General features: G+C 37.8%; 4 protein-coding genes across 6 annotated transcripts in view; 1 reads left to right on the top strand and 3 right to left on the bottom strand.

The window, feature by feature from the left end:
* stard13b (StAR related lipid transfer domain containing 13b) overlaps window positions 1-1,573 on the bottom strand; it is a 109,629-nt gene extending 108,056 nt beyond the window's left edge. For all 3 annotated transcript variants that reach the window (XM_039670522.2, XM_089121101.1, XM_089121102.1), the window contains exon 1: window positions 1,558-1,573. The gene's annotated coding sequence lies outside the window, so the exon portion shown is untranslated. The remainder of the gene's footprint in view (window positions 1-1,557) is intronic.
* A 442-nt stretch (window positions 1,574-2,015) lies between these two features.
* hdac12 (histone deacetylase 12) lies at window positions 2,016-7,730 on the top strand. Its single transcript, XM_039670527.2, has 8 exons — window positions 2,016-2,357; window positions 2,482-2,625; window positions 2,725-2,884; window positions 3,418-3,614; window positions 4,934-5,084; window positions 5,243-5,359; window positions 5,452-5,594; window positions 5,994-7,730. The coding sequence occupies exons 1-8, from the start codon at window positions 2,229-2,231 to the stop codon at window positions 6,015-6,017; spliced, it is 1,065 nt and encodes a 354-aa protein (XP_039526461.1). The 5' UTR covers window positions 2,016-2,228; the 3' UTR covers window positions 6,018-7,730.
* Window positions 7,731-7,889: 159 nt separating this feature from the next.
* trmt9b (tRNA methyltransferase 9B) lies at window positions 7,890-20,610 on the bottom strand. Its single transcript, XM_039671189.2, has 4 exons — window positions 20,373-20,610; window positions 13,235-13,425; window positions 12,641-12,814; window positions 7,890-9,580 (listed from the first exon to the last, which is right to left on the bottom strand). Exons 2-4 carry the CDS (start codon window positions 13,386-13,388, stop codon window positions 8,622-8,624), a joined length of 1,287 nt encoding a protein of 428 aa, XP_039527123.2. The 5' UTR covers window positions 13,389-13,425; window positions 20,373-20,610; the 3' UTR covers window positions 7,890-8,621.
* Window positions 20,611-23,266: 2,656 nt separating this feature from the next.
* pds5b (PDS5 cohesin associated factor B) overlaps window positions 23,267-24,662 on the bottom strand; it is a 38,296-nt gene continuing 36,900 nt past the window's right edge. Inside the window, exons 32-34 of the mRNA XM_039670682.2 lie at window positions 23,996-24,094; window positions 23,799-23,904; window positions 23,267-23,359 (exon numbers count right to left, since the gene is read on the bottom strand). Of these exons, the coding sequence (XP_039526616.2) occupies window positions 23,324-23,359; window positions 23,799-23,904; window positions 23,996-24,094 (241 nt within the window). The 3' untranslated portion in view covers window positions 23,267-23,323. The remainder of the gene's footprint in view (window positions 23,360-23,798; window positions 23,905-23,995; window positions 24,095-24,662) is intronic.

Below are 24,662 nucleotides of genomic sequence, written 5' to 3'. Positions count from 1 at the left end.
GAGAATGTCAATATTTTAGGTATGGTGAGAGCAACGCATTATGGATCACACGCTTCTCAAACATAACATTTCAGGGGAAATTATAGAATACGAGTATTTGAGACGAATACCTCTTTTTTAGTGGGTGGATGATTGAAATTTAGGCCTGATGATAAAGGAGATGTCTGTACAAATATGGACTGCACACAGTTCCCTTTCGAGGGAACTTCAGCTGCGTCGAGAATCGACACTATGGGGAACGCCTTCAGCGTGACGCGTTTGAAGCCTGTCGGTAACTAGTCCAATCTTGATTGGTGTTGTGTGATGATGTCACTCGTGACGCCGCATGTGACGGTGAACCCGAAACTATAAAAGGACACCGGCAGCATATCAGCGCCTGCTTTCTGATCTTTTCACAAGTGTTCTGTGTGACTTATTTGATGTTGTATTGTTGTGATGTTGAATTGTTTTGATTTATCACGATGGCAGCAAGGAAGCAATTCAGATCGTGGGATAAGCCCTTCTCCTCTTGAATTTCCAGCGGCAATGTACACCTTTATTCCAATATAATGGGGTCGAGAGAGATGGGCTATGGGACGATGCCTTGGGTAGAAGAGAAGTTTGCATCTCATCTCTCGCCCAAAGCCGCATCATCCCTGAAGGCTCCGGCGCTTCCCTCCAAGCCCTGCCGTACAACATCGGCCTTGGTTGGGAAGGCATTTATGGCGGCAGGTCGGGCTGGTGCATGCCTGCACACAATGGGGCTACTGGCCGACTTGTTAAAAGAGGGGTGGGGAGGTCGCCCTCGACGATATTCAAGAAATGCGTAGAGCGATTGACTTGTCTCTCTGTGCTACCAAGGAAACGGCCCACGCTATCGGCCAATCTATGGCAGCCTTGGTAGCAACAGAGAGACATTTGTGGCTGAACTTGTCGGGCGTCGAGGACAGGGACAGGGCCTTCTTCCTCGACACCCTGATTTCGTCTTCTGGCCTTTACGGCGACACAGTTACAACCGTCGTCGATAGGTTTCAGGCGACAAAGCGACGGTCAGCCGCATTCAAGCAACTTCTCCCCTGCCGTCGTCCCAAGTCTCGTGGGCCTGCTGCCAGGGGCACGAGGCAACCGCCAGCTCCTCACACATGCAACAGCAGAGAGAGAGTGTTTACTCGTGCTTCCCCGAAAAACGGATTTAAGGACCGTTATTCAGTCAAGGAAGGCTTCGACGAAGAGGTCCTGACGTGACTTTACATACACCTTACATTATGACATTTTCACATCTCATTCCTTTTTCTTTGTTTAAAGTTAATTGTTTTATTTACAATAAAGAACCTTTTTTGATTGGCCCATACCTGTTGGTCATGTCCCCTCATTTTTGTCACAGGCTATGAGCCGGCCTGTGACATTATACATTTACACTGGATAATTGAACTTTGAACTTAAATATACTAATTTTAATAACAGCAAAATAAATAATTGATATTTATTATAATTTATATTACAAAATATAAGTTAAATTAATGTACATTTAAAGTTGTAGTTCACTTTAATAAAAACCTTTGCTGATAATTTACTCACCCCCATGTCATCCGAGATGTCCACGTCTTCCTTTCTTAAGTTGAAAAAAAAAAAAAGGTTTTTGATGAAAACATTCCAGGATTTTCTCCATATAATGGACTTCAGAACCAAACGGTTCAAGGTCCAAATGAGAGTTTCAGTGCAGCTTCAAATGGCTTTAAACGACACAAGACGATGAATAAGGGACTTATTATAAGACTTAGCTTTAAGGCAACAGTTTCCTCGCGTTTTTTTTTAAATAAATTTAATTTATCTAGATTTACAGACTAAGCTGGTACAATACCCTTCTACTTTAAAGGCATCCTGTCGATACCATGTATTTAGGACACTTAAACTTACGTGTTTGTTTGTTTATTGTGCCAATTCTCTCCTTCAAGTGGACAATATCCTCTTGAATAATAATGTCCTGGTTGTTGATGTCTCACTCCTCAACAGTGGGTGGCAGTAGTACACTTCCATTACATCAAGAAATACACGAGTGTCTAATACACACACGTGACGGGCTGATGATACTTTCTATTATTTACGTGCGTATCTTCAAAAATATTATATCTGATCAGGAAAGCGTTTTAAATGTCATGTATCTCTAGATCGTTATTTAATGCTGATTGTGTAACTGCACGCTATTTTCAAACAAACGGTTACGTTTTTAACGATTTTAACTGGCAGCAATGTTTCATTTATGTCAAAAACCAACGTACAGAGCAACAATTAAATGCAAACATGTGGTCCAAAATGAAACACTTCTGAAACGAAACCCAATGCACGGGGCATGGAGGAGGTCTTTCAACGCTGAACATGTAATGTTTCCTCGATATTCTCACATTCAAACCCTCAAAGTGTAAAACTAGTCCAGAAATGACATGTACTAATTCAGTCCATTGCAGTGAATTCCTGCAACTCATTTGCATCTGTTTTTCTCAGGCTTGCCTTGAATCAAGAGCACTTCCTCTAGTTCATCATGTCAAGTACATATGTGACCTCCCTGAAAACCACAGGTTTCCCATGGGAAAGTTCCCCAAAGTCCTGGAGAGTCTACTCAGAGATCAAGTCATAACAGATAAACAGGTTGGACACGTTTAGTGAATCTGTAACTTGCATTAATATACATATTTTGAATATACTTGTGGAATAGTAATAGGCTACTTAACTTGACGCATCTTGTAGGTGTGGGCTCCTAAGATTGCCTCCGAAGGGCTTCTGGGATGTGTGCATACTGAGGAGTACCTGTCCAGCTTTATCGGTGGAAAAATCGGTGGGAAAGATCAGAGGCGGACTGGATTTCCTTGGAGTTCTGGTTTAGTTCAACGCTGCAGATATGAAACGGGTATGTCATTTAGTATGTGCCGAAACAGTGGAGTGACCCTCATTAATGTCAGGGTCATTTTACCTCAAAATACAAATGTGTATTTTTTTTTGTATTATTTATATATTATTATAGTATTTATTAATATTTAGAATTAGGTTTTAATTTAATCTAATATTTATATTTTACTTTTTATATTTATATTTTACATACATATACAATTCCCTAAATACACATTACTACAAGCAACTTTTTTACAAGAAATACTACTGACATACATTAAAATTATACTTTACAAATTAACTGTAAAATATAGTCATCTTTTTTGCATTACAGTAGACCCTTTCTGTTATGAAAATAATGTCACTATGGAAGAAATATTCATTTTCTTATGCAAAACACTTTTTTTAGATTATGGGATGGAATATTGGACTTTTTTGTCTTCTTTGCACTATGCATTTGTTAAGTTGGTACTAGATTTGTAAAGCTACTGTATATTTTCCAGTTGCCATCTCATCATGTAATGTATTTCTCTCATCTGAGATGTGGTCCAGGTGGCACTGTGCTGGCAGGAGAGATCGCCCTGCAGAGGGGACTGGCGTGCAGCACAGCCGGAGGGACCCATCATGCCTTCCCAGGCTACGGCGCAGGCTTCTGTCTGCTCAATGACTTGGCTGTGACCGCCAAACACTTGATGGGTGAGACCGCATCCAAGAGGAAGATTCTCATCGTGGATCTGGATGTACATCAGGTACAAAATACATTTTTTTGAGGAAGTCACCATAAAATGAAATCTAAATTGACAATTCATATTGTATTTTTCTTGAATATTGTAGTATTTATTATAAATTATTTATCCATACACTTTTTTTTTTAAATATTATTCATGTGCCCCCATGATCTTACAGTGACTCTGATTAATCAGTTAAAAGATCACAATCTCCATTAAAACATCTTATTCCTAAATGACAATGATTCAGTAGCGTCTATGAACCAATGACAAAATCATACACTGTAAAAAAATATTTTCATCATTTGTAATCTCAACATTTTTCCTTTTGTCAAATCAACTTAGATAATTTATGTAGTTCAGACGACAAAATATTTTGAGTTTCTGATGATGAAATCAATTTCCTTCATTGTATTAACTTATTTTTTTCATTTCAATGAACTTAATTTTAAGGCAACCAGGTTACTTATTTTTCAAGTTAAACCAATATTTAAAACAATTGTTAAAATAATAATTTTTTTTACAGTGTACTGGAACATTCAAATCTGCGTTGGCGCTGCCTCAGATAAAACAGTAAAGTTTAGGTAAGAAATAGGTTAACAAACTGTCATTTTGGATAGGTTATCACATAAGTACTGGGATAAAATGTGTAATTCCGATATAAACATTGATGTCTACAGTAGCGATCTACTTAAAATAAATCACCTTTTAAAAGTAACATGGCGCTTTAAATAACAATGGTTATCCTTACACCAGTAGGTGGTGACGAGTGAAAAAAGTATTTGCCATTGAATCATTCATTCAAGAGATTCGTTCAAAAACTATAATGATACATTTATGAGTGAGTCATTGAGTCATTCATTCAATTTTCTTAAAACAATTGATTCAAATTAATACATTTTTTTAAATAGATTGCAGCAATTAACATTTTGTCAGAACCTCTAGTAAATCACGTTACTTTGTTTGTTTGTTTGTTTGTTTGTTCAGAATCGGTGCTGAATCGTTATCTGTATTTGAAACCAAAATAATTGTGATTCTCAGTTTATCCAAAATCGTGCATATTCTCTGATGACGTGTTAACTGGCGGGGCAACCTGTCACTTACATCAGATCGACCAATAGCAAACAGCAACGATCCAACCAACTAATCAATTCCTGATGTACAAAATCAAGTCCCGCCTTACTCTTTCTATTTTGAGAAGCCCTTTCCTTCAGATATGTGTTAAAATAGGGAAGAAAAGTCTATTTCAACTCCCATCCCAAAATCTTTTTTTGTGCTGACCAAAATGACTGTTGTTTTCCTGAATTATAGCGGATGTTTTCCTTTCCTGCGTTCACTAGGGTGATGGCACAGCATTCATCTTTAAGGACGAACCAAATGTTTTTACCTTCTCAGTGCATTGTGGGAAAAACTTTCCTGTGCGAAAGCAGCAGAGTGACCTAGATGTCAGTTTAGAAGATGGCACTGAAGACAAAGAGTATCTTTCCAAAGGTACTGTTTATTTCACTCTGACTCGCTTTCACCTACACAAAAAAACAAGCAGATCAGTTTTAATACATGAATACATTTCAATACATGAACATTTATTTCTATTAAATGAGCCCATTTGTGGTACTGTGGTAAAATGCATTAAGTCATTTCCTTCACAGTCCAGGAACACCTCCCTTGGTTACTGGAGACATTCCAACCGGATCTGGTGCTGTATGATTCGGGAGTGGATCCACACTGGGAGGATGAACTTGGAAGACTTCGTCTCACAGATGAAGGTCAATCATTCCACACATGCATCATATATCATAATAATTACAGTATTTTATGTAATTGACCCTTCAATGTCTGTCCATTTTACCCGAATCAGGCCTTTACCAGAGGGATCTTTATGTACTTCAGACAGTCATAAAAAAGGGCATCCCTGTGGCCACTGTCATTGGAGGAGGTTATTCAAGAGATATTGATCAACTGGCACGCAGGCACTCAATAATTCACAGAGCTGCTTCAAAGGTGAGCTCGCAGAATCCATAATGAAAGTAACATGGTATTTAATGGACTGAGAGAGTGAAATGAACATGGATGTTATTTGGTGCCTTGTACCAATCTATATACAATATTTATTCATATTATTTAACTTTGATTCATTTTAGTGTTTTAATATAGCTTGCTATTATTTATTTAGATAATTGTTTTATAATTATGTTTTATAATAATAATTGTGAGAAAACAGAGTATATTTTGCTATGATTTTTACAAATGTAATTAAAAAAAAAAAAACAGGAAAAATGGCACATGCCATGTTGCCATTTTTTGTGTTGATGTTGTTATGAAACAGGTGCTTTCTATAAACGGCAGTATTGCACTGTCAGAGGTTTATATGCTTTTAATGGTTCACATTTCCGCTTTTAGGTTTGGAGTGAATATGGACTTTAACTCCAGGACAGAAATGGACTGCGGATGCTAAACAAACTGCGATCATCGGGTGCTGAGAGGGACCATTTGAACATTTTGCTGTGCCAATGCTATTGGATGCAATAGATTTAATGATTTTTTATTATTATTATTATAAGAGCTAAATTATGTTGGTCCTCATTTAGTAATGCATTTTTTATTTGTATATATATATATATATATATATATATAAAATTGGTTGGGCTTTACAATGTTTACCAATTTTTTACTTGTCTGCTAAAATTACATTTTGCTCTTATTATTATTATAAAAATAATATTTAATTAAAATTATGTTACATCGCAACATAAAACTTTTATGCGTTTTGGCCATTCATTTACATGGCAACGGTGTTTTTGGTAGCTGAAAACGCTAACTTTTGAAAACGGGGATCCGTGTGAACGGGGATTGTTTTGACAAACATTTTGCGTCTGTACGTATATAAAAAAAAAATATTTTTAAGCATATAGTTGTTGTGTAAACGTACCCTTAATTTGAGCTAGTGGGTCTGCTTCGCCCACCCAGGGAATTTGGCTTGCCCATGAGAAAATGAGCTAGGAAGCAAGAACGCAATTTGAGTTTTTCCACTAGAGATATCATGGCTTGCAAACTAGCGAAGCATGCCAGTTGATCAGTGTTCGGATGTACAAATGAACACAAACATATTTTTTAGTTCCTTCAGCCGAGCCTCTGAAGAAACAATGGGTTAATTGTATTTTCTCTGGAAGTTTTGTATCATCCAAACGACTGTTTCCTCAGAGCTGGCCTCGATGAACGTCTGAAAATAAATCGATCAAGCTACCAAACAACAATTTCTGATGAGTAGCCTAATTGTTCAAGTTCAGACAGGTAATCTCTCTCTCAAAATTGTTCAATACTGTTAATGCATAAGTCAAGCCAGTGACTAAAATATCAACTTCACATCATTTCTTTTAGTAGGATGAAAATAATCTTATTTAAATTGTGAACAAAATATATACAGAAAGCGATCAAAGAACAATCTTTCCACACAGCGAGAGTTTATCTGGAGAGCTCGTTATGAAACACAATGACTGCACAATGAAGCTCGTACATCATCGTGTCTGCATTGGTGAAAGCATTAGAGAGAGTGCAGAAACTGCGCTGCAATGATAAGATCTTTATTCTGGCGATCAACAGACTGTCCTATGCTTGCTCAGTGCTCATCACGGCAACATTTTATGTGATGAGAATAGATTAAATACTTAAAATACTTCTCACGATTCTTTAATCTCGATAGCTGTAATAGTAAAAACGTATAATAGCTGTAGTAAAAGTATTCGAGAGAGTTTCACATGTAATATGTAGCTATTTCAAATGCAAGCATGTCAGCCAATCACAGCAGTGGCTGGTTACACACAGCAGACACGCCCCTTCAAACTGAGCGTTCAAATCAGCTAAAATCAGGCTTGGAAAAATGCCTTTTATTTCTAAATTATGATTAAAAAAAAACATACTAACATTAAAGAGCAACCCAGGAAACATTATAAAATCATAAAATAACCTCATGTCAGGGGACCTTTAAAAATGCAGTTAACTATTAACTGTGTATTATTAATCATTTTATAAAATACCTTTTCACTAAAAAGTAATACATTTTTGTGGGTCTCATTAAAACAAAAATGGTTTTATTGTATTTTTATTGTATCACTTTTAATAAATGCATTTAAAAAAATATTCTACAAAGTAGATATCTAATTACTTTTATGAGTAATTGTTTGTTTGTTTGTTTGTTTTTTTTTGTTTTTTTGGCAATTAAGAAGCAGAATTAAAATATAACTGTAAAAAAAATTACTTCTCTTACTAAAAAGACAAAAGAAGCCAGTAGGTCAGATAAAAAAAAAAATATACTGCATTTATTATATTTAAGTCAAAAATACACATAAAAATGGTTCAAGTTTAAGGGAAATTAAAGACCTTTGTTGTGACAATGACATGGTCAAGTTACACAAATACAAACACAATTCACAACAACGCGGCACAAACATGTTTCAATTTTTCAAGTTTTCAAGATGGGAATTCATGTGCAATCTATTAACAAGCAGCCAATTAGTTAAAATCTTATTTAAAAGCTTCAGACCACAACACAACTGCTTTATGATAATACTAACCACACAACACAACACCTACACAGACAAACTCGCGAAGAGCGTTCATTAGAAAACTCTAGTTATGTGCTCCCATTGTTTGGTTCAGAAAAATTATGTGCTATGCTTTCTGTTCCAGGCAGGCATTGCTTAAGACAGTTAACAGTAATACACCATTAAAATCAGTGCAAGTTAAGTAAATTACTTGTAACTTTAAACTGAATGCAACAAAACTAGATTAATGCCAAATTTAGTATAGCAGTTTTCATACGTATAGTACAACTAGCTTTAGTGTTACAATTTGGACCAACACTGGTCACATCAGAGCATCAATACCTCGCTTGTTATTGCCATTGATACTGAACAGCTAATATTTCATATTAGCTCTCTAGTCCCAATACTTAAAATCTCAAACTAAAATGTTAAAAGACATACGAAAAATATATATATTATAAATTAAAGCAGACCTTTAAAATGAGATTTAAACCTTCCAGACTTGGACCTTCTCAGCCACCACGCACCAATTGGCGTGGTCCAAGTATGTGTGCAGAACATGGAGCTCATCAACGTGGTTTTGGATCAACTGCGTCAGTTCTCCTTCCCTGAATACATGGTAGTACCGCAGACAAGAGTCCTTCATCTGTTCGCTGCTCTGTCCATTCATACTCTCAGGTTCCAGAAGAGACGCTGAGCTTTCCTGCCTTCGCAAGGGCTCTTGTAGGCTTGATTTTCCATCTACCTCCTCGTGTCCTTCAAGATTCGACTGATCCCTCTGGTAGGACACCAAGTCGGGCAGTGGAACTGAGGAACAGTCATGGACAAGCTCCACAGGAACAGTCTCATTTCCATTCCCAACACTTCTGTTGTTGATTTTATGTACCCGATCGTGAGCGTCTGAGATGAAGACATCTTCTTCTAGACTGGTTCTGGAAGAGGAAGAAAAGAGGCTGGACATCTGCCTGAAGAGGCCTCTACTGCTAGCTCGTCGGCTTCCGCTTTCCGTCGCTTTATCGGCAGGAGTTTGTAAACTGCTGGAAGAGGAGCGGGACATGGCCAGGCTGCCGAAGTCCAGCACCGAATCCAAAGATCTGGAGAAGAACCAAAGCCTCGGTTGTTTCTGCTGACTGGGGCTGATCAAGTCGCCCTCATCCACCATGGAGGATGTGCTTTTCACTTTCCTGTGCTTGTCGCTTGAAGTGCTGTCGTCGCTGATGCTTTGGGTTCCGTTGACTCGCTGTCTGGTTCGGCCGAGTGCTCTGAGGCCAGGAGATAAAGGTGGATTGGGGTTCCAGGGAACGAAGATGTCCTGCTTTTCAAACTTGCGCCTCTTCTGCTCCATGGCCCAAACGTAAATCATGATCCGTCCTCCAACACGCAGGGTGCGAGACATCTCTTTTATTGCTCGGATACGCCGTTCTTTGGTGGACATGTGGTGGATGACTAAGCAATTGAAAGAAATAGTGGTTACTTTATTTTTGATGTGCCACTTTTGACATTTTACTAACCATATGTAGCTAACTTTGCAACTACATGTCAACTAAAGCCAAGTTCACTCTACAGGATTTTAAGCCCGATTTGCAAATCCTGACCTCGCCGACAGGTCAGGGTGTTATCGCGTGCAAATCGCGGGGGATTAGCGGGCGATGAACGCTTGCCAATCTGTTAGTATGAAAGAGCCAACAACGCATCAAAGGCGCTCGCAGACGGGTCGCTGAGCCCAGAAAAATATCTAGCATGCTAGATATCCAGAGCTGTCGCACGACTCAACCTCAGTGATGTCATGAGCTACAGCCAATCAGAGCAAGGCATGGGTTGAGCTCACCGGGTAAATCTTGTTTTATTTTTTGCATTTTTTTTCTCAGAGCAAATCATCGCGCAAACTAGTTTCTGTCTGACGTCCATAGTTGCGTGTTGTGTTCTCTTCTTCGCTGGGTATTGGCGCACATGCTGTTTCGTGTCATTTCTGTTTCGTTTTATCATGTGATTTTTCGTGACAAAAGTGGTTTGTAGACAAGATTGAATCGTTGGGTGACAGAATTGTAGACAAGATTGAATCGTTGGGTGACAGAATTGTCGTCAACTCGTGTAGTACTTTACCTCCTGTTGTGGATCAATCACGTTGTGATGTGTGGCGTGAACAGCTCAACAACTTCAACACTCCTGGTTTCACAGAGAGCAAGTCATGTAGTGTGAAATGCACAGTTCAGCCAAGCGTTTTAAAATCATGTTGTGTGAACAAGGCTTATCTCTCATTATAGTATTAGTAGACTGTTAGGTTAGGTGTTAGGGTTAGTAAAATAAGTAGACAAGTACAGTAGTCAACATTTAAAGTGGATCAAAACCTTTCATCAGAGTTATACATGCATTTTGAACAATACCCATTCTTGTCTAAGGACATCTTTGATTAACTTTTTTGATCCACTTCAAATGTTGACTACTGTAGTTGCAAATTTATGTCCATCCATACTGGATATTTTTCCCTTTCCACACCATTCTTTGTAAACCCTAGAAATGGTTGTGTGTGAAAATCCCAGTAACTGAGCAGATTGTGAAATACTCAGACTGGCCCTCAACCATGCCACACACAAAATTGCATAAATCACCTTTCTTTTCCTTTCTGACATTCAGTTTGGAGTTCAGGAGATTGTCTTGACCAGGACCACACCCCTAAATGCATTGAAGCAACTGCCATGTGATTGGTTGATTAGATAATTGCATTAATGAGAAGTTGAACAGGTGTTCAATAATAATAATTTCCTAAAAAATCTATTAAAAAGGAGAAGTAAAGTAATAAAGGATTGGAACATTACACTGACAAAATTATGATTTTTTTAAATGTTGGGTGAACTAACAATTAAAAAAAATAAAGAAAAAAGATAAGTGTCTCTATGAAGAACATATCTCAGAAAAATGTAAAACCAGAAAGCCCAGTTCATAGCAGTGTTTACAATGGGCTTTCAGAGTGTTTAAACCATTATGACACTCAGGTCTCATCAATGGCCACATGAATCTTCTCTCTGGGGATTGAGAGAGGTTGCCAGGTGACCCAGCAGTAAAGCCTGACAACAAATACTCCCAGGCCTCTTCCAAGAACCACTGATCTCCTGTAGCCTAGTAACACCTCTTGTTTCCTCCACCTCATAAAGCTTAAATAAACCTATATAACTGTTCCATTTTGAGTTGATGACAGCATTACCCGCAGATTGAAATTAAATGGCTTAATCATGAAAATACTGGTATGTTAATTTGGTTATATCACATGAAATTTGCTCCAATGAACATACATCCACATTGATAATTATGCTAATGATCCCATTTCAGAGCTTATCAAGCTGTAATGTGCAGGAAATGTCTGCACTAGATCCAGTACATTACAGTTCCAGTACATTCTGCACTAAAATAAAACGGATGTGCATAAAAAACATATTTAAAATAAAATGTGATTTTCATAAAATTAATCATTTCCAAGGTAGGAAGATTCGAACTGGGGTCTATGGTATGGGAGGCGGAAAAAAGACCGCAGCCGCTAGCATCAGTCGCTAGCGCCTCTTGAGGCCAGGGGAGTGAGGTTTACACGCACAGTTCTTACTGGCCTACATCCATTACACTGGGATGGGAATTGAGAATCATCTTTAAAAGAAAAAATATGGAACTGAATGTTTTTAAGTTCTGTTAATGCTTCTCGCTGGTTGCACACAAGAACAAAAAACACAACCAGTGCCGATAAGTTGATTCTTATAAGAATCACTTAAAAAAAATAAATAAATAAATAAATAAAAATAGAAAAAAAGTCATTCTAATGATTTACTGAGTCAATCCGGACAGTTCTTCCCTTACTTGTTCAACTGAAAGTCAATTATCCAACTAATAAAGTGGTTTCCTCAACAGTAGGCTACTTAAAGAATCATTAGGAACTGACTTGTTAAGTGGAATCTGAATCAGAAGCAGACAGAATCCACCTGGATGTATTAAAGGGTTAGATCATCCAAAAATTTAAATTCATTACTCATTTACTCACCTTCGAGTCACTCCAAACCAATAAGACTTTAATTAGTTTTCTAAACAAAAATGAAGTTATTTTAATGAAATCTGGGAGATTTCTGTCCCTCCATTGACAGCTATGGGACAACTACTTGGACGCTAGTAAAATTAGAAGAGATACTAAAACTAATCCATACGAATTTAGCGGGTCGCTTAGTTTATATGATGAAACAAATTATTATTTTTTTTTAATACATATAAACATTTATTAACTCAAACATCAGTTGTGGTAAACGGAAGCTCAAACATGTTCTTTTGACAAGCGAAAACCAATGAAGTTCGTTCACGTGTTACGCAGCACGTTTGAGCTTCAGCAAGAACCAATGAGGTTCATTCTCGTGTTACGCAGCACGTTTGAGCTTCAGCAAGAACCAGCGAGCTAAATCATTAAATGGAATCAAAATAAGAACCTAAATGAATCCACCTGAATGTTTTAGGACATTTATGTTGATGAATTACCTGCAATGGAGAGCACGGAGTCAAAACAGCCGTCTCTGTAGGGTAAACGCAGGCCATCGCTGAGCTGCACCTCGTGACCTTGACTCCATGCATACTCCACCAATGGACGACACACGTCACAGCCCAACTTGAAGATTTCCTCATTGATGTGCAGATATTTGCCATTTCCACACCCTGTAATAATTTTTTAAAAAAACAATTGGAGCATGTCATAAAAAAATAAAATAAATCATAAAATTCATACAAGAGTTCCTCATGGATGATTAACTGGGCTGTTTTTCCAGTGTCGTACTGTAATAACTTTGGTGCCCATTCATCCTTATTAAACTTTAATATGAATAATTGCATTTCCTTTCAGGCAACGGTGAAGTAAAAGCTGTTGACAAAGTCTCTGTGATATAACAGGCCATTACTCACAAAGAGTTTTTTTTTTTTTAAAGCAAAAGAATAAAGACAAGATTAAATGGGTTTCTTTTAGCAGTAGGAGAGCAAATCATCAGATAAAACGTGACAACGGTCGTTTACAAAGCAAGCAGGACAGGAAAATGCTTCTGAGAGTTTTAAAGATAATAAAGATCAAACATGAAGCCTTACCGATGTCAGCCACGATGCTGCCGGGCTCCTGATCTAACAGGAACTGTTTGACCTTGGGCCAAGCTTTGTAGCGGCTGTCGTTGAAGAAGGGTGCGATTCTCTCGTACACGCTGTGAACATGGTCTCTCTCCAGCTGGCTGGCAGCCTCGTCCATGCTGCTCTCTATTAAACCCCACCAAGCATCTTCACCACTTAGCCAGACAGAGACAGGAACAGAGAGGGAGGAGGCGAGACACAAAATCAGACCTAAAGATTGAGCCGTCCTGGATTTAATGGTTTGGTTCTGCAGCCATTTCTAAAAAAATCCAAATCCAATATGCACTTTGATTGGTTGCTTATAAAGAAGCACAATCTCATATTTATATATACCTGGGTGAACAACATGAAAACTGTCAAGAATTGTTACATTTAACCACAAAAAAAAAACAACAACCCTATAGTTTATATGTTATTTATTTTTGCATTGAGATAAATAGCTTAATCTCATTATAAAAATGTAATTATAAATGTACAACAAATTATGATGTATTCAACACAATTTCAATTAAAAATGCAATTATTCAGTTATTACAGTACACAGTATGGTATGACACTGGAAAAGCAGCCCAGTGAATCATCCAGGAGTAACTATTGTATGATTTTGATTCGTATATAATTGTACGTTACCACTTACAATAGATGGATGGCTGGATAAACTACTGTATGATTTTGATTTATATATAATTGTTATGTTACCACTAAGTAAGGAAGTTAGGAAGGAAGGAAGTTAGTAAGGAAGGAAGGAACTATTGTAGGATTTTGATTTATATTGTATTCTACCACTAACAATGAATGGATGGAGGAACTCTTGCATGATTTTTATTTATATATATATTTGTGTTACCATTAACGATGGATGCATGGATGGATGGATGGATGATTATGGTTTATGAGTCTGTGAAATTTGGCTGAAACTGAAATGTTTCTGATTAAATCTTTATTTTCCTCCTGTTCAGATAAAAATGGTTTTGTAAATTGTAGCTCTTCTGCCACTTGACTGCAGCAGCACAGACGGATGCGGTTGTCGCCTCTTCACAGCAGCACATCTGTTACCAGATATCCAATACAAATGCATCATGCTTCACAATCCACACACGGCTGTTCATCATTTCCCGCCTCCAAACACACACTACAACGACCGCACAAGCAAAGCTTTGAAGAAGAACCAGTCAGAGATTTCCGTGCTTCTAACATATCCCGTAATTGAACTGCAGATTGGACGTCTCTTTTCAAACCGCGTTGCCACCTCTGATCTGTTTACAAAGCCTTGACTGTCATATAACCGATACTCCTGAAACTAAACGCATCAGCTTTTCAGGTTTTGTTTATTCATTTATCGTCGAGTATGTGACATATGACATCAGATGAATTTGAAAAAGGGATGTGCTCAGCTGTAAAAGTAGACTAATTGCCTTTGAGAAGAAGTGAAGTCATGGATCAATAAAAGAACATGTTGAAGCAAATCCACATTCAATGCTGATCTACTCTCTTGCATTTCAATTGGAAAGGTTCAGTCAATAATCACATGGTCTGGCCAGCAAATTGATGAGTCCTTCACGTCGGCCGCCAGAAGGGTTAGGACGTGTCTGCGAAGAACGAATTAAGGTTATCATCCCATTTTCACAAAAGACCAGAATCTATAAAGGTGTTTTTTGATTGTGTAACAAAGCCATTGTGAAGAAGTAATTCACCTTTTGGGATACTTGAACGAAAAAATGATTATCTTGTTATTTCATAATGCCTCAGTTGTTTGTTGTAGTCGGATGACTGTTATGTAAAAACAGAAAGGCTCTTCGGTTGAATCAAAAGCTGCCCTAAAGGGGAAACTCCACTGCTGAAATCACAGATGAGCCATTAGAGACAACACAGCAGCATGTGGGCTGATCGTATATGTGCGATTTGAAAGAGGGCGTGTGATTTGCTGACTGAAATAACGAAATTAAAACAGAAATGGAAGAAAAATTGGCAAGGAAGAAGTTGGCTATTTTTGTAAGCGTCTTGGCTTGCATAATGTATCTTTTAAAGCCAATATAAATTCACAATGCAATTTCGTAATGCATGTTGTGAACTTATTTCCTCCAGTGTGCAGCCGGAGAGGTCTCACGTCTGACTAACATCACAACTTCCTCATAATTGCATCATTGAAAACGAGAAAAATCGAGTGCAACTCCAACACTATAGGACTCACAGAACCATCAAGACTTTCTCCCAAGACTGCATCCTGATTCCTGACAACGGCAAATCCTCGATTCGATTACATTTCCGATTCTAAGGTCACGGTTCGATTCGAGTCTCGATTTTTATCAATCGGCTAATCAGGATGCTCTCTGTCTTACATGCACTTCATGAGGCATGGTCTTCATGGTCTCTCGCTCTCTCCCTCTCTGCTGTGCGCGCAATGGGCTCTATGCGCGGCGGTATTTCCATTGAAGGATTAAGGATGCTCGATAACTTCCGCCGATCATAGAGTCCAATGCAATACCGAGAATTTATATTGAATTTTATACTCCATGGTTATACTAAAGAAACGTTAGTCACAAAAACAGATAAAACAGACACCCCTCGTTGTGTTTATGCTTCTTTTTAAAATTATATTAAATAAACATAACTACATATAAAATTACATCTAAACGTATGTACGTTTCGTTTCAAAGACGGGAGGACAGTAAATTTTGAAGACTCTGCCATAATCCCGTTTTCCTCTGCTTAAATCTCCACAGCTGGAAATGGACGAGCATCCTTGCGTCAAATGCGGAACTTATGCGTGCATATAGCCCATACGGTTTGGAGCACAGTTTTTTCTGTCTCGCATACACGCTCGCTCTTGCTCGCTCACTCTAGATTCCGAGAGATTTTAACTAATTTGCGTGGATCAGGGAGCCCCTATCAATATGCGAGAGACTCCTGGAAATTCCGCGAGACTTGGGATGTCTGCAAACTGTGGCTTTTTTGAAGCACAAACGTTGTCAACATTACTCACTGGAAATCCCAAAAACACTGCGACTTCAATGAAAGAGGAAGGGGTTCAAGTTCTGTCGACGGGTCTCCGGCATTTGCAGTTTCCATGCTATCTTTTGAATGGCTTAGAGGAAGTTGACCAAAGAGTCGCAGCACTTCAATACGCAGTGTTTTTTTCCGCTTGGCAAGCCGAACAGACGTGACATGGGGGCGTGGCAGCACTGACGATTGTAAATTCATTTCGATCGATTTCAAAATTAACAATTTTAAAATCGAAATCATGACACCCTTAACGGAAACTACTCGTAAGTAAATAAATAAATAAATAAATAAAATAGCGCCTTATCTTGTGTGGCCAATGAGCGTGCTAGCATGCGTACCGAGAAACGAGCATGAGATTTGAGAGCATGCAGCACGGTAAGAGATTTCAGAACTTCCGCAATGCTCCTTTAAAAAAAGGTGTTTTGAAATGGAAAAACTGATGGTTCTTTCAGATGGTTCCATGACAATCTTTATAGCTTCATTCACTTTCACTTTTCCATTTCCCATGTATGTATGTGTTTGTTTAAATTTAGATTAATTTATTTAATAAAAGTCCCCAATTCACATAAGTGTTGATTCTGCTCCCTGCTAGTAAGTCAACTTCAATTTAATGATGTAATCACATCTACATACTAAGAAAGAGTTATTTTTCTGTGGTCACGAAAAATTTCCTTTCTGAAAGTTAATAGACGTTTACAGGACGTACAGATTAATTGAGCTAATTTGAATTAATTTAACCTTTTAAGCTAATTTGCTATAGCCTGGTTAAAACCAGACCATTCTCAGTTGCAACTGAAATATGGTCTGGCAAAGCATCATAGACAAATCATTTCCAGAGGGGCGTCACCAGCGGACGTCGCGGGTAGACCTATAACCAATCAGAGTGATGAAGGAGATGGCGTTTGCAGAGCGACGGCCGGTGGAGAAACATCTCCGAGTGTTGTTCTTTGCTCGGCTTTGAACAAAAAGGAAACGTTCAAATCGCTAAAAAACAGACTCGATAGCTGATTTGTGTGAGTGATGTTCGACGGCGGCGTCCATCTTTGTAGTTTGTAATGTAGTAGGCTGCAAAATCTGCTTCAAAATCCCAGCGCGGTCTTCATCGTGTAAAACCCGCCCCAACGTTTCTGATTGGTGCTGCGATTTCTGCGGGCTGGAAATGGGTTTGAATGAGCTCTTTGCCAGACTAACTTTCAGAGCAAATCTAAAATCGCCAGAAGTTGTTTGGGTTTTCCCAGGCTAAATTTGCAACACAATATTTTCCCTATTATGCTTTTTCGGATATTACCTGTCATGTAATGTGTAATATAGTGGTTTGTTATTGTCAAAATCTACCAAGTTTAAAAAAATATATAAAAGCTGAGGAAGCTCCTGAGCAGAAATCAGATATGGTAATGAGAGTTTAATTTCCGAGATCAATCACAACAGACTGGCCAATCAGAGCAGAGCATGCTCTCAGAAAGGAGGAGTTTGAAGAGACTAAATCCTTGATTGAACCGTTTCAGAGAATGAAAAAAATAGGTGATGCTGCAGTGTATATAATGTATACATTCACACATTTTTTTGACCTTGGATGCATCTAAGATGTCCAAAAACAAAATTAGGAGCCTTTAAAATAGCATAATGGAGCATTTTAATAGAGCCCTTTTAGAAATGAAATAATAACTGAAAAAGGCTCAATTCACATGGCAATCTCCATGGCAAAATATCCGCACAACATTTGTTTTCTGAGCAGTCGTTTTAGACTTGCGCTGCCTCTCTGGCCTTGAGTCTTGTCAACAAGCAAGCAATATTAAAGGTCGTCCAGCACACGCTGCATCAAATAAAGAGATAGCGGACGCCGACCTTAAATGTCACCTAACTGAAAGATGTCAACTAGTGTCGCTCCAACACACCTTTGGAAAATATCAAACCTCCATCAAAGCAAAACCGTTTCCTAACTTTCTCAAGCCCTTCTGTTTTGAGCATTGTGATTTCACCTCTCTCAGGACCCTGCACCGTTGAGCACTCTGAGGGTCCCTCATTACGAGACTATTTTAAGATCACACACCCGCTGACAGAAGGATGGGAGAGGAGCGTTACGGCGTCATCACCTTGCACAGATGAGACTTAGATTGCATCTGATTGTCCCTTCAATTCATTAAAATGCTCGACTCGACAGGCTTTATTTAAGCAGCTGCAAGGGGGATGTTTTCAGCATACTGAACAGCAGCAACTAAATTTAGAAACAGGCAATACCCGCCAGACCACTATTCTCTTACAGAGAAACAGCGGGTCTGGCTCATGGAATGAACAATAAAGAGTATTATTGTTCAGTAACATATCCACTGATATATTTTTACTCCAGGCAAGTTTCCCATAACTGATGATTTAGAACTTACAAAGCTCTTTCAAGATAAATCTAAGCATTACTTATTCTCATAAGATATTTTTAAGCAGTGTAGTAAGCCTATATACTAGCCTGAGTATGCATGTCAAGCCTGAGTAAGATGTCAGAAGCTGAACATGACGAGGCTGAATACAGCATCAATATTTCCCAACTGTTCAAAATAAAAATGCTAAATAGGGTGGCCATCTGTCCAGTTTTAGAATACCATGTTTTCTACCGGCACATCCTGAGCCAGACAATCTTGTCCTCCTTATAAGATCATCATCAACATTTAATACTTTATTCAATGGTGTATAATTAATAAATAAAAATCTAATAATTTAAAACATACACCAGGTTTAAGCTAATATATGTGACGGGCATTTTAGACACAATATGAGTGTTTTGCTCCAAAATGATTTCAAACAGTCAGAGCAAAATGTTTGCATTTCTGTTCAACACGGTTGTGTTTCGCACTTAAAATGATTCAGTCAATGATTCAATGACCCAATCATAAGATATTCACAATTGCTTTGTTCCTGAATGAATCAGCTGTTTGTATACAATCAGTTGAATTAATCAAACCCTGCGTCTCAATGTCCATACACTATCCATCCTTTGTGAGATTAAAATAAGTGTGTCCCTAAGCATAGTATGTTGAAAAGAGTATGCCAGAAGTACCCGAATGGCTATTTCCGGTGGATTTTCAAAGTGTGGATACGTGCTCACAGTTAATATTGCCCACAACCCATTGCGCTTTGGAGGAGGATCCAGTCCAGAACCACAAACATGAGTAAGCGACAGAGAGCACCCGTTAAAGATGCTATTTTATGAAATGATAGTGGGCATATGTCCCAAAGCTTGCTTAAAAAATATTTTTAAGTAAGTAAGTGGCGCAAAATTAACCGTTGTGTTATGTTTGGTGTGTTGCGGACCGGGTATCCGGACTCTGTGTCAGAAAGTCTGGGGCCATTTTTTAGTCCCAGACAAACCCCGCATATATATGTGTGTGTCTGTGTGTGTGTGTGTGTGTGTGTGTGTGTGTGTGTGTGTGTCGGCATGGTAGACCTTACATTATGGGAAAAAAAATGTCTCCGTAAAGTGAAATCCTTCTCCTTGTGGGGATATTTTGGTCCCCATGAGGAAAACAGCTGATTAGGAAAATCATACAAAGTGATGTTTTTTGAAACTGTAAAAATGCAGCAAATGTTCTTCTGTGATGGGTAGGTTTAGTGTAAGGCGATAAAATATACAGTTTCTACAGTATACAAATAATTCTGTCTATGTAAAGTCCCCATAATGAAAACAAAACATGAGTGAGTGTTATGCGAGTGATGCACATAGGTTTAACGTTATATAACACACATATAAAATGTAATCATGATCTCAATTAAGTAACAGGAAAACAAGAACTTGATAATTTAATAATTCATTCATGTTTGGTAATCATTATGAACTGTCCACATCATCATGTTGATCCATGAGGAACATGACTAAAGTTTAAACGCCAACAGAAAAGCTTCTTCAGAAAGGTAATTTTCATTTAATAAACATGCATTTCGGTTTGCCTGAAACACAGGCGTTTCTGTTTATCTCCATGCGCAAACTACACAAGACCGTCATTCAGCTTGAAGGAATAACAATCAATGCATTTGTTCCAGTCGAAAGTTTTATCCAATGTATATTTGCAACGCAAGAATCAGAGCCATGCATCTTATGAATCAAACCTACCTTTCCCCACTCAAGCCAAGGCTGCAGTCGCAGAGACATCAAAACCGACGGGAGGTTGTTCCTGTAATTCGCCACATAATATTCACGTGAAAATAAAACACATGGATAAAACATCGACACCCCACACAGACAGTGTACAACCGACCGGCTCAGGATGTACACTGAGAATGTGTTACTAAATACATGCTCACTATACTCCACACTCGACCCCTAATCTGGAGTGATGTCCGATTCAAGAACAAATAGTTCATATGAACCGGTTCTTTTTAGTGATTCAGTTGAACCGATTCTCAAATGAGTACATATCTTAAATGAAAAGTTCCTGTTTTTTTCTGATAAAGTTACTGAATAAAGTGTGAATAAAATGGTTGACTGACTAAGTGCAAATTTTGGCAAACATTACTTAAAAAGTTTGGAAAAACACTTCTGGATCGCACAGATAGCCTACTAAACTACAAGCTAAAAAAAAACAGTCAAAAATTAAGTCATACACAGAGGCATTTAACTAAATTTCACTTACAAGAATTCCGGGAACATTGTGATGAATCAAACTAATTTATTAATTTCAGCAAACCGAACGAATCGACTCGTTTAAATGAATCGGATATCATGGAACTACAGGGAACAACACAGGACTAGCGCGCGGCGTAACATCCTCCACTCCGATTGGTCAGCACAGTCACGTGACCTCAACACAACAACAGTACACACAGTGACACATGGCAAACTAGTGAGGCCAATCAGGATTTTCATTTACTTAAGGATGATTCAGACTTTTACTACAGTGTCTCATGCGAGACAAAAGACAAGTAGTGTAAATAAATAATAGTTAAATAGCTAAAAAAAAAAATAACTTTGATTTGTAGGCTACAAAAGCTGTAAAAGAAAGATAGATAGATAGATAGATAGATAGATAGATAGATAGATAGATAGATAGATAGATAGATAGATAGACAGACAGACAGACAGACAGACAGACAGACAGACAGACAGACAGACAGATAATCCAAAGACCTCTGACAGTGTGTAAAAAATGGCCGTTAAGAGCCTTTGCTTAAACCAACACTGAATTGTTTGTTTTATTTACTTAATTCTCAGTTGCAGTTGGCAGCAAGTAGAGTTCTTACATAGTGTGGGTGTATAAATGCATGCTAATGACAGTCCTGCACAAAGCTGTTATAATAGTACAAAACGGCTCCATGTTGCTCAATTAAATGCAGTCTAATAGATTTCCAGTTTTAAGGCTACCGGTAGATGCCACAGAGCAGCTGGTAAGCAGACGGTGGACTCGGAGGGTGCACGAAAAACAATATTTGTTACCTCGAACAAAAACAAGTTCTGTTAACGGTTTGCTTTTAACCAAATCCTCACAAAACTTCAAATAACATGTAAGCAGACTGAACGAAAAGGCATGGTTTATGTCATTTGACAAGTTGGATTTCAGTTTCAGTGGCCGAACCGAACAACTTGTACCGTTCACTTGTAGATTCTGGTTGACCTTATGTATGTCTTCATTTATTTGCACAGCCTCTCAATAGCCAGTTGTCTTTTGTATCTTATGACACTTGAATGATGCCAAATAAATGATTAGCTGATCATAAATTTGGTTTAGATGTTGACCGCCCAGCGTTTACACCAATGACGATAACTGTAATGATGGAGATATAGTTCTTAAAATCTTTGTAAGATTAAAAGAATAGCAGAATGAACACCACAACTATAATGATAACCAGCACAGAGGATATATTTCTGTTTCCATCTTATCTTATATGATTATCCAGATCATTTAAAGAGACAGACGACAAATAATTATATATAATACATTCATAATAGACATAATGTTATCTTGTGTTGTTGTAGACGTTAATATAGTTACCGGTTATCCTTAAAGACATGAATCAAAATTAATTGATTCCATTGCCAGCCATAGTTTTGCATTGAGTTGAAATCTAAAAGTACTCCTAGGAAAAAAATATCTATAACTATATTTTTATCAGATCATATTTTACTAAATATACTTATACTTTTTAACAGTATTAAAAAAAAATTAAATGAAAATATATAGCTGCTATTATATTTTAGAAAGACGATTCCTAAAAATGGACAAATATTTTGAGGTCAGAGGCATAAAAGTATTCAAAAGCCCTGCCTAAATGAACAATAAACAAATACAAAGTTATTTATACAGAATATTTTATTGGTTCAGCAGACTGAAAAACTGATTTTGGTGGTGGGGGAAGAATCTTCAATTGTTTCCCAACACAGCCAATATTAAAACCAATGCTCTGTACCATCTCCTCCCTGTTTCAAACACTGATAAAATCAATACTGGGCTGTAAAATGTAACAAAGACATGAATTTATCATCAGACCAGTGTTTCTTTTATCTGCAGAGGCACATTTGCACATGCACAACCATATGCACACAAGAATTACACAAATGAGTAGGGTTAAAAAAAGGAAAGGATAAAATGACAAACAAATAATAAAAAAGGGACCTACAAAATGGTTATTCGTGTAGCACAGTACAGAATGATATACAGAAGACACAGAGGACACATACAGTACTGCTAAAAGTTGTTCAGATTTTTTTTTTCTTTTACTTGGACAGATCAGCTGGTGCAATATATTTAAAGCTGGAGGTAAAAGCTATACAAGTTGCCTCCCTAACCTCGGGTGGGGTGGGGTGGGGGAGTAAGAGCCCAAAAACTATTTACACTTTCTCATAAGATTAAGATCACATGGTCGGCACACATAACAATGGAAAACGAACCACAAGTCATGGTGGATAGGTGGGGCAGAAGCGTACGGCAGAAAAAGACGGCAAAATACAGCTGAAGCAGATGCATGGCTCCAAAGTCCAAACTTTCCACAAGTTCACTCCTCTTTTTGGGACTTTTTCCTTAAGTATAGCAATCTCCAATCAATCTTGCGTTTTGTGTCTGTAAGCACTCATCTTCTGTCCCTTCTTCCAACCTTCCGTCGCACCTATAAAACATGTCATTAGTACATATTCTCAACAGTTTCAATGTTTCTGATCAATAAATTCCCATGACATTTATGGTCATTCATGATTACTAGATACAAATCTCTGAAGCATTTTACGACATGGAAAATAATAGTTCATTAGTTATACATTTCAAGATTTTAAATTCATTTATATGACCAAGTTATTCATGATAAACATCAGATTTTCTTTATTTTTATTTTCATACAGATTTCTAGAGTGGGTATCTATGTGGATTTCATATATTTAAACAATTATTATATTTCTGGTACAAATCTCCAGTCTCCAAAAAGATCTTCCTAAGTGTTTTAAAGATAGACTTTCAAGATGTTTATCTTCCTTGCTTAGATACCAAAATGTTTTTAAATCAGCTAATTGGGCTTTCCATGAATGGGGGTATTCAAGCGAAAGGAAACTCACTTTAGGTGAGTCCATTGACTCATCATCTTCCTCTTCACTCTGTTGGGCTGTGTCCATCTCCTCTTCAGACTCCTCTTCCTGGTTGGCGGCTTTTGATCTCCCTCCACTGAAACAGATTATATGAAATCGAATGAAACCCATGAAACAGACCTAGACACACACGTAGGCTGTGCTATTAGCAACATGGGTCTGTGTACCTGGCTTTCCTTGCCGCCGTCTGTGACTTTGGAGGCCGTCCTCTCCTTTTTTGAGGTGTGGATTCCACAGAATCGCTGGCGGCCTCTGATACCTCCGCTCTGAGAAAAAAAAAAACATTTTGAAACATGTTTAAAAAAGGGTTTATGGGTACTCAGGAAGTTCCAGTAGCAGTTTTTTCTACATTATCCATAGTACAGACTCAATTTGGTATACAGTTCATGAATATTATTTAGGCAGACTTTGACAATGTCAGGGTGGGTTTATGCAAATATCTAATCAGAAAATCACAGGCCTAAGTATTTCAGGAACTGATGATTTTAAGCTAGGTTTACCTAATAAAGTGGCCACATATACATATATATAACGTTTTTAACTTTTTATTTTAGCGCTTCTGTCAGTAAAACAACACAATACAGCCAGTAAAACATTGAAATAAATATCAGTAAATAATGGTAACCTAAATAGTATTTTTTATACAAGAAAGTTGAATAAAAAAAGTTCCCAATAAATAAATTCCCCACAAAGATAAATGCGTCATTAATAATAGCACTCTGAGAGAGATTTGGGACACGAGCAGGACAGCTTCCATCTCGTCTAATATCATCATGTTTTCTCCCGAAGTTCCAAAGCAAATGACACTTGCTGTAAAAGGTATGAATATTTCAT

The sequence above is a fragment of the Pimephales promelas genome, chromosome 16, assembly GCF_988280905.1.
Source record: "Pimephales promelas chromosome 16, fPimPro1.hap1.1, whole genome shotgun sequence".
Lineage (NCBI taxonomy): Eukaryota > Metazoa > Chordata > Actinopteri > Cypriniformes > Leuciscidae > Pimephales > Pimephales promelas.
Note: the sequence above shows the minus strand (reverse complement) of the source record. Positions and strands in the feature narration are given on the sequence as shown.

Excerpts from the sequence above, each read along its gene's own strand:
- hdac12 (XM_039670527.2), top strand. The coding sequence starts at position 2,229 with ATGTTTCATTTATGTCAAAAACCAACGTACAGAGCAACAATTAAATGC. Across the intron at positions 2,626-2,724 it reads AAGTCATAACAGATAAACAG|GTGTGGGCTCCTAAGATTGC; the intron begins GTTGGACACGTT and ends CGCATCTTGTAG. Across the intron at positions 2,885-3,417 it reads ACGCTGCAGATATGAAACGG|GTGGCACTGTGCTGGCAGGA; the intron begins GTATGTCATTTA and ends GATGTGGTCCAG.
- trmt9b (XM_039671189.2), bottom strand. The coding sequence starts at position 13,388 with ATGGACGAGGCTGCCAGCCAGCTGGAGAGAGACCATGTTCACAGCGTG. Across the intron at positions 12,815-13,234 it reads CAGCATCGTGGCTGACATCG|GGTGTGGAAATGGCAAATAT; the intron begins GTAAGGCTTCAT and ends AAATTATTACAG. Across the intron at positions 9,581-12,640 it reads CTCCGTGCTCTCCATTGCAG|TCATCCACCACATGTCCACC; the intron begins GTAATTCATCAA and ends TCAATTGCTTAG.